This window comes from Gallinula chloropus (assembly GCF_964237585.1).
Source record: "Gallinula chloropus genome assembly, chromosome: 9".
NCBI classification, from domain to species: domain Eukaryota; kingdom Metazoa; phylum Chordata; class Aves; order Gruiformes; family Rallidae; genus Gallinula; species Gallinula chloropus.
Genome location: NC_140094.1, coordinates 20,962,885 through 20,972,483, shown reverse-complemented (window position 1 = coordinate 20,972,483; position 9,599 = coordinate 20,962,885). Strand labels below are relative to the sequence as shown.

The 9,599-nt window shown below is 50.0% G+C and overlaps 1 protein-coding gene across 1 annotated transcript; it reads left to right on the top strand.

Annotated features, from left to right (window-relative positions):
• Window positions 1-2,300: 2,300 nt before the first annotated feature.
• MNS1 (meiosis specific nuclear structural 1) lies at window positions 2,301-9,387 on the top strand. The gene is made up of 9 exons (XM_084268025.1): window positions 2,301-2,666; window positions 2,780-2,907; window positions 3,492-3,594; window positions 4,486-4,715; window positions 5,255-5,471; window positions 5,550-5,657; window positions 6,213-6,470; window positions 7,323-7,448; window positions 9,043-9,387. Exons 2-9 carry the CDS (start codon window positions 2,882-2,884, stop codon window positions 9,136-9,138), a joined length of 1,164 nt encoding a protein of 387 aa, XP_084124151.1. The 5' UTR covers window positions 2,301-2,666; window positions 2,780-2,881; the 3' UTR covers window positions 9,139-9,387.
• The last annotated feature ends 212 nt before the right edge of the window (window positions 9,388-9,599 follow it).

Here is a 9,599-nt window from a genome sequence, read left to right as displayed (position 1 = left end):
ATTAAAGCAGGGAAATAATAAGGAACTACAGAAGACATAGGACACTTACAAACTACTAAAGGTAAATAGTGTTTATCGATGAGGGGGATGCAGAAAGGCACAAACTTGGTACTGGCTGGAGTAATAGGAATGGGACAGACTGCAGAGAAACAGAAGCACCCAAAGACAGTAAGAGCCCGAGGCAGTCTTCCCATCGTGGCCCCCAACAACCCCTGAAAAGCTGCATGCTCCAGGAGAGAGACTTGAAAAGCAGTGATGAAATAGTGCTCTGATTCCCTACTTCTGTTTTACAGCATCACATGAGATTGGGCTGCACATTTCAAGAAGCACTTAAGTTTCTGACACTGCTAATACAGAAACAAAGAAAGGGCAAGGATTGTGTGGAGGTAAGACATGGTGGGATGAGGAATTATGTTGTCAACATGTAAGCCTGGGAGGGGCTGTGTAATCCTTCTGCCTGCATGGAAGCAGAATCCAGTGTAGTTGCACTACTCTATGATTTTTATTTTTAAAGGTCCTCTACAAACTACCCAAGGAGCCTGTTTTGGTGTTATCCTGCCCTTGTAACAGGAACAGCCAGTACTTCATGTCCAGCCAGCAAAAATACCCCCTGTAAGAAACACTGGAGTGTAGTATCACCTACTGACCTGTGGTCTTCAGAATTCATGTATTCTGCTGTGAAAGTGTCTCTCTTCAGAAATGCAGGTGGGTGCTTTCCAAACTTGACTAGGTCAGTAATAAATGCTCAAAGGAAATGGTCAGAACTCTGAGTTTACCTAGAAACACAGTCCAGTGTGTAGGCTATAAATTCATTGTAATGGTTCTGGTCCCATCAGCTCACAGCTTCTACCCTTAACCAGTGGGACTGGACAGGGATGGAAGCCCCCAAACAAAGAACATGGCACTGCTAAAAGACCGATTTCTGTTCATGTCCTTCACACAGGTTTCTGGCCTGAGACACTCCACTTATCCTCTTGATTCTTTAAAAAGTCAGCAGTGCAGCGAAATATTTATGAAACCCACCCTTTTATCAGGAACTGCTGTATTTTTGTTGAACACATTCAAAACACTGAGTACTTTTGTTCCTTGTAATATTTTTGTTTGCAGTCCATAATGTGGTAAGTACAAGATCACTTCTGTCTGCTGCCACAGGGCTGGTTTTTCCACCTCTGCAGGATAATTAAACAAAAAAAATATATGGTGTTAAGATTCTCTTGACAGTGACAGCTCCTTAGCTGCTCAATCTGTTACCCCATCCATCACTGGTCTCACACAAGCGTTCGTTTCTCTGTGACTTATCTAGGTCTTGAGAGAATCAGTAGCACAGCTCAGATGTTTCAGACTTGCCTGTTAATTCACATTTATCTTCTCATCCAAAGAAGGTCAGTTACCTGGCAGAGAAGCTGTGGTACCCCCAGTAGTGGTTTAGAACGTTGCAAAGTCAGCATGACCACGTATCTTATCTCAGCTGGAAGGCATTTGTCTCTGTCTGGGGTAGGATCATCCTGTAAAACGCCCTAGAAAAGAGGTAACCCTGCAACCTGGCTTCCCTGCTTTCCTTCAGTGACCTTTCTGCTGTGTGCTCCTGCTTCCCCTCCCACTTTAAATGCTCCAAAGGGGACTTTGTTTTTCCCTTGAATGCTCCATTTCGTCATTTCTCTCGCTGGCAGCACTGAGCGCCCGGCAGCCGTGACCCGCGCTGCCCTCACTTGGGCCCCGCACCCTTGGTTGGGGCAGTGCTGCCCCGGGACAGGCCGGCTCGATTCGGTATCTGTAACTCTACAGAGGTGACGTTACCTACTCCGCAAGCTACGCCATGGGAAGGCAGCCTGACTCTGCACAGCGCAGCTGCCCAGGGAAGGGGTGCGGGCCCCGCCGGCGCTCTGCTCTCTGAACCGGGGCGAGGGCCGGTCTGTTGGGCGCTGGGATGGGGCAGGGACGCGCCGGGGCCGCGCAGCCGCCAGCGGCAGCGAAACAGGCGCTTCCCCCTCACGGAGCGGGGATCATCCCACGCAGCCGCCCTGGGTGCGGAGCGGGGGCCGCGCCGCGCGGGGGCACTCGGGAGCAGCCCCGGTCCCTCCCGCGCCGTGGGAGGCTGAGGGGAAGGGCTGACGGAGCGGCGGGGGCGCGACCGCACGCCCAGGGCTGGCCGCGCCCCGCCTGGCTACGGAGCTGGCGCCGGGGAAGGGCCGCGGGGGGCGCGGGCGGCTCCCGTACCGCGGCAGCACCGTCCGGCGCCGCAGCCTCGAGCAGGAGCCGAGGGCGCGCAGGGCCGGGCGGGGGCGCCCCAGGCGGTGACTGCGGGGCCGGGTACCCTGCCTCGCTCCGCGTCACGTGCTCGGGCCCTCTCGGCCAATCAGCAGGGCGAACTTGCCCCGGAAGTTAACGCGGGCTTCCGCTCCGCTGCTGCCCGTTGCCATGGCGGCGCGGCGGCCCTGAGGCGGGCGGGATGGTGAGCGGGCGGGCGGCGGCGAGGAGCGGGGCCCGGGGCCCGCGGCCGCCCCGTCCCACTGCCTCTCTCTTGTCGCCCGCAGGCGTCCGTGCGGCGGGGCGCGGAGCTGGCGGTGGCCGCGGCGGAGGCGGAGGAGCGCGGCGGGCAGCGGCGGGCGGCCAGGCTGCGGGCTGCGCTGCAGCGGGAGCGGCAGCTGGAGGAGGCCGTGCTGCGGGTAAGGGGCGCGACCGGGGCCGGCCCGCGCCCTGCCGGCCGCGCGTGTGTATGCGAACGCGGGCCCGGGCGGCCGCGGAGCGGAGCCGTGACGGAGCCGGTTCCTCTGGGCAGGCAGAAGAGGCCAGGACCCAGCGAGAGCTGCAGCTGCAGCGAGAGGAGCGGCTGGCGGCCGAGCTGGCCCGGCTGAGCCGCGAGAAGACGAGGGATGAAAAGATGCGGCAGCAAGTGCGGGAGAACAGGTACCGGCTGCGGGGTGGCGCCGCTCTAACCCGCGGGGCGGCAGCAGGAGGTGCGGGCGCGAGTTCGCGGGGTGCAGCGGGACAGCCTGGGAAGAGCCGGGCTCAGAGAAGCGGCTGCGAGCGGAGGACGGGAAGGCGGGGAGCGGGGGGGAAGGGAAGGGAGGTGTGCGGGCGGCGCGGGCTGAGTGGGGCAGGACGGGTGTGAGAGCTGTGGCAGAGGCACAGAGAAATCTCACCGGGAAGGAGAAGTCAAGATTCAAGGTGTGATCAAAAGTTAATCACACTGTGCCAGAAAAACTCTGATCTGCAGAACTCTGAACACGTATTTGCACCCAGCCATAAGCACACCCACTTACACGTGTGTTTGTGTGCATGGGTGCAGAGCACGCCAAGCCAGTGGCAGCACACGTACAGGGCAGGTAACTCGGGTTGTAGAACAGGTTTGCTTTTTTGCCAGAGCAGGATTTTTCTTCTAAAATTATGTTTTCCTGATTTTTTTAAAATTGCATTTCAGTAGTGTTGGAAAGGTCAGGTTTTTCTGTAGGCACTGGCTCCCTTGTACTAGGGTGTCTTTTTTCCCCCAGCCTTGAACTCCGTGAGTTAGAAAAGAAGCTGCAATCTGCTTACCTGAACAAAGAGCGAGCGGCACAGATGGCTGAAAAAGCTGCTCTACAGCATGAGAATCAGGTAACGAGCTTCCCAGTACCTGTACCCCACACCCTGAGCTCCACAGAGCATCCCACATCTGTACCCCACACCCTGAGCTCCACAGAGCATCCCACACCTGTATCCCAGATCTGTACATAACTGTATGGATCACACTGAGAGCTCTTCCTCTGAAACTGGCCTTTTTATCTCAAACAGTGGTAGGTTTAGGTGTTCAGCATTTATTGAAAACACGCTTTCTGTGATGAAGGACTAATTAGCCAGTAATATCCAGCCATAAGGCGGCGGCTGGGTGGCTACTGCCACCAGAGTGGGGTGAAGTAACCGGTGTGCCCGGACTGAGGTTTTGCTTTGCTGGGTTGGTGCCAGTCAGCAGAGTTAAAACTGTGACACAGCCTGTGCTGTGCTGCTGTGGGGACCCCTTACCTCAGGAGCAGACTGGGGCAAGTGGTGTTGCTGAGCAGAGACCTGAGTGACTTCAGAAAGAATGGCAAACTTTTGCATCCCTCTAGAATAATCCTGCTGGTCAGGCAGATGATTCTGATGATCTTCAGGCTTATGCAAATTCCATTTATGTAAATTGCTGTGAAGACAACACGTTTATGGAGGATGTGCTGCATTGTTAAACCACATTCCAGTCTTTGAGTCCACATGAGCCTCTTCTGCTGGTGCCAAGTGCTCTGCCATGCAGCTTTCTTTAGGTACTGCCACCTTTCCTCAAGCTGTTTAGATACCAAGGGTTCTTTCAAAGGGATCTCCTTGCTGAATTAAACTACTAAGCATGTTAAGGCAGCGTATTTATAGACCCTGTTTCTGTAATACAGTGTAACTGCTTTTTGTACTGTGTGGTTTTCTACAAGCTGTGTTAGCAGGAGTGAAAAGGGATCTCATGTTGCTTTTCCCCCCCCATAGAAACGTGAGGCTGAAATAGACCAAAAGATGAAGGAGGAGTACGAGAGGGCGCTGAAAGAGGAAATTTCTGCCCAACTCAGGCAAAACAAGGAGAAAATTATGTATCAGCAGGACCTGGAGAAACAGCTTGAGGAACAAGAGATGAGGAAGCAGGATGCTTACAAAGAGTTTCTAAAAGAGAAACTCATGATTGATGACATTGTAAGGAAGATCTATGAGGAAGACCAAATGTTAGTTCCTTTGAATTTTTATTGTTTATTATGTAAAGCAAAACTCCTAATTCTGCATAGTAACCTGATTTGTGTGCATTTTCTTCATAGTCCAAGGTCCATTTTAAATTTCCTTGGTCACATTTTGTTAACAAGAGCCCTGACTTGTGTTGTTTTAAGCAACAGAATGTTGTTGTTGCTCTTGTTTTCCAGAGCAGGGTGTGTGTGTGTGTGAGGAGGGGTAGGATTTTATATAAATCAGAAGTTGAGGAGGTTTTGGTGCTACTGGGCTACTCTGGGGCTTCCTTCTCTGATGGAGTGTGTGCCTCTGAGTACCTGTGCGTACAGCCTGTCCCCAAGAAAGGTGTTAGACATGTGATTCCCTTTTGGGGGCTGTTAGTATTTTCATCTTACATACCTGGTTCTTAGCTGAATGGGTGGGGGGATTATTCACATCTGAGTCTCTGCAATATATGGTTAATGACCAGCACCCAGCCTGTGTCGTGTTACTCTGTAGTATGGTAACTAACTATGGAAAGGTTTTTCCCCGTCTTCTACAGGGAAAAACAACTGAAGCTTGATAAAATGAGAGCAGCTCAGACATGTATTGAAGAATTTAAAAAAGAACAAGCTCTCTGGAGGAGAAGGAAACAGGAAGAGATGGAAGAAGAAAACAGGAAAATCATGGAGGTTGCCAACATTCAGCGACAAAGGGAAGAAGATCAGAAGGCGAAAGTTCGAGACGCCGAGGAGAGAAAACAGAGACTTCAAAGCCTGGTACCAGGAGTGGGAACTGTAGAAATCATTGTCCTACCTTCTTGTCTTTGACTGAGAAAGGCTTCCTTCTTGTCACAGATGGCCCAAAACCTGGAAAGAGAGCAACAGAAGCGTGAAGAACTGGAACAAATCCGCCAAGAGCTGTATCTGGAAGAGCAAGTGGAGACAGAAAGGAAGAAGGAGATGGTAAGTCATGTCCAGTAGTTGAAGTAGCACCTGTGTATCAGGTGGGGAATCTTTCACTTTCCCTGGGCTTCTGCAGCTGCGTTTAGGGGTATCTTGGTACTTGGCTGATAACGTGTTTTTCACACGTCATACGTCTGTATACACAGGAGAGCTGGAGCACTTGTAGCTAGGGGTCAGCTTATCTAATTGAAACACACCTGATATCAAAACTTAGAGAGAAAATGAGACCATTTCAAATCGCTGATCCAGAAGACAAGTAAAGTGAACGCAGGGGGCAGGATTTTAGTGTCTTCTGATTTCTGTGTGATGGAAGTTGTCCCAGTTCTGGAAATGGTCCTGGGAGTTGTGATGCTTAAAGAACATGTAGCACGTGTGCATCTCATGTGCAATTCCTTCTGCACCTGAGGTTGAACTCCCGTTTCCACTTCCCCTGGAACAGTGCTGGCTGTCAGGGCTCTTCAGGGACTGGGCTGTGGGTTTTTGACACTCTGGATATGTGAAGCCTGTGGTGGTGTTTGTTCAGTAACACAGCATTTCATTCAATTCCCTTTATAGGCAGAAATTGAGAAGAGAATAAGGCAACGCCTGGAGTTAAGGGAGATGTATGAAGAGCACTTAGCTTTGAAGAAGGCAGCACAACAAGCTGTGCAGGAAGAGGAAGAAGCCTTCAGACAACAGATGTTGGCCAAGTTTGCAGAGGATGATCGCATTGAGCAGATGAATGCTCAGAAACAAAGAATGAAACAACTTGAACACAGAAGGGCTGTGGAAAAGCTTATTGAAGACCGACGCAAACAGTTTATTGCAGATAAAGTAAGAGTCCTCCCAGTCCCCTTTGGTCTGAGTCAGAGTATTTAGATATGAGAACACTTCTGCTATCCGAAGTGACGAGTTCGTCGTTAGGAGGGACAGGTGACAGAGGAATGGCAGACAAATGTGCAGGGGGGAAGCAGGCCCTTTGGTTTGGCTTGCTGGCAAGAAAAGGGTCTTTTGAGAGGTACCTTTTTTGTAGCACAAGAGGTTAGACCCCTGTGTACCTGACATCTCTCTTCAAGAGCCACAGGATCCGAGACAGAGCTGTTGTCCAGTGCAGCACCCGTGATCAGCCGCACAGATGGGGTGTGTGAGAAGGGCAATCCCAGCCTTTAGTTGGGATGTCTCTTGAATTCCCATCAGAGGAGGAAAAGGTGTGAACAGAAAACAAGCCACTACTGCAGTTTTCGACCTGTTAGAGAGTATCTATCACGTGTGGAAGATGAACTGCAATTTCTAGTCATCAGCATCAAAACATGTGTCTGCTTCCCCTTTTCCTGCCTTCAACTAGTAGGGCAGGAGCAGACCAACTTGAGAGCCGAGAAGGAACCAGAACCTGACACCCACCTACCTTTCATGGGGCTTCTAGTATGAGACCAAGCACTTAGACAGCAGAGCAGCCCCTGTCTTGCCATTCAGTCTGTTTCTTTGCCTGGCTACCAAGCCTGTGTGTTTAAACAGAGCTTTCACTTGCTGTACAGACACTTCTCCGTCCTTTTCAATTTGATTTCCTGTGACCAGGAATTAATAAGTAGCTGGTCAAAACTTAGTCCACTAAAAAATTCTTTCTCTTTTTACTGTGGTGGGTGTTGTTGTGAACACACATTCTGAAAACCTGCCTGTTTGTTGTAGGAGCGTGAACTTGAAGAAAGACAGTTAGAGGAGAGAAGACAGCAGAACATCCGTGCCGTTGTTGAAGAAGAGAGACAGAAACTCCTCAAAGAGCACGCGTCCAAATTGCTGGGTTACCTGCCTCCAGTAAGTGAACTGCACTCCAGGTGCTTTAAGTGTTTGTCCTGCAGCAAATCAGTGTTCTCTTGGATGGGTTGAGGTGGAGTAGCAGAACTGTGTAAACCCTGGAGTCAGTGGGTGTCCTCACTGTGTCAGCTCTCCTGTGCTTACCTTTTCTTGTTTAACTTATTCCTCTTCTGAGCTGGGCAGCTGTTCACAAAACCATTCTGTCTGTCTGAGGGGTTTGGCCTGTGCTGCAGTATCCATGCCTTGTGCTGAAAGCTTCCACGGCCCTTTGCACACCCAGCTTTTGGGATCTGGAAAGCAAGGTCTAAAGCAGGGCTTTTCTAACCAGAAAGGGGTCACCCTGTATCTTAAACCCCATTTCCAGCAAATTCCTCAGTTGGGATTTTGGGAGGGATTTCTTCCAAGTCCTCAGTTACCATGGAAACAAGGCCTGGGCTCTGCTGCAGTGCAATAAACTGCAGTGCTTGCAGAAGCTGTTCCACAGCTCACTGTTGGCCCCTGTGTTTTTAGAAGTTAAAAAGCTGGAAGTGGTTACTGCAACAGAATAAACCAGGTTTGGTTTGTCTTACACTTCATAATCAGGTGGTCACCCGATGGCACACAAATGAACAGGAGTGCTGTAGGGATGTAGAAATGCATTTACAGTAGCCAGGGAATTACCCAACTACTTGAAGAAATTCTTTTCTACAATACTGGAAAACATTGTAAAGAAGCTGAGGCTCTTGTTGTTCCTGCTAATTGGGGGCAGGAATTGGTGGAATTAGGAGCGAGTGCGTTACTTTCTAATGCAGATTTAATTAGAAGGTAACTCAAATTGGCAATACTTGGATAGAGTTTTCTGGTTTGAATTTACTGTTGTAGGAAGTCTTGGCTGTTTCAGAGCATCCAAAGCTTGTACCTGTGCCATGGTGCTGATACTCTGCTTGTTCCTTTCTCTGCTTCAACACCGTGTCGGAATCGTGTGGTCCTGCATCACATTACTGCACTCAACATGGTTAAATAGAAAAGTGCTTCCTGATCCTGAAGTCTCCAGTGTAAATGCAATCTGTCATTTATTTTTTTTAGTGCTGCAGAGTTTGTTCTGTGCTCATACACATTTTTATCCTTAAAATTGCTGTAGAATTGGAGATTGAGATTTCTGGATTCCCTGGCTTCCCCTCCCCACAACACAGTTTCCCATCAGGTTGCTCAGTATCCATCGATTCCCAAAATAGTGTGTTGGATGGGCTGCTCTCAGCACACCCAGAGGTGGAGGTGGAGCCCTGGCCAAGCCAGTGCCTCTTCTGGGCACAGCTCCTTGGTGTTCCTAACCCTGCCCCTGCACTGTGCTGGCTGTCGTTGCTTTTGTTAGAAAGTGGGTGCAGGTAAATGTCTCCTCTACAGTGCTCATGTCAGAGCCTGTACTGGGTTCTCAGCAGCACCTGGGTGAAGAACAGCAGCAGGGGTTCTAGGTTTGTGAAACTCATCTGCTGCAGTTGGGTGAAACAGGGCTGTTTGTCTTAGAGGTAATACCAGCCCCAGAACAATCACCTCCACAGAACAATCTCTTTCCTGTGTTTCACCTTCTGACGTGTGTTTCTCTCCCCTACTGCAGGGAACACTCAAGGAAGATGACGTTGACATGCTTGGAGAGGAGTTCAGGTTGGCTTACAAGAAGAGACCAGGTGATGAGCTCTCACAAGAGAGCTGACATGTCCCCCACCTCATCTCCTGGTTTGCCACTAGGTGTCACCTGATTTCTAATGAAATTTCCATTTGCTGTTAACTGAGGAATTCCTTTTTATGATCATCAAAAGTCTCCATTTTAAGACCAGAGTTCTAAACTGACAACCAGCTAGTTAAAATGTATGGTGGACTTGGCATTCTTCACCAATAAACCACTATGGATTTCTCAATTGGTCTTGGCTAGTGATGTTTTAAACACTTCCTCCAGCAGTAAGCAGACACCAAAGCTAATGTGAATTCGTGTATGTAGTTCAGTACAGCCTGTAACATGCTCTTAGTGCACTATTTCTGGTTTTAATTTAAAGATTTCTCTGCACTGGTGTTACACTATTAAAATACTAATCTACATGTAGTTTGTCATTACCTTAGCTCTGTGCTTCTCAGCTCCTTACAGAATGGACAATTTGTCCTGGAACTTCAGTAGAC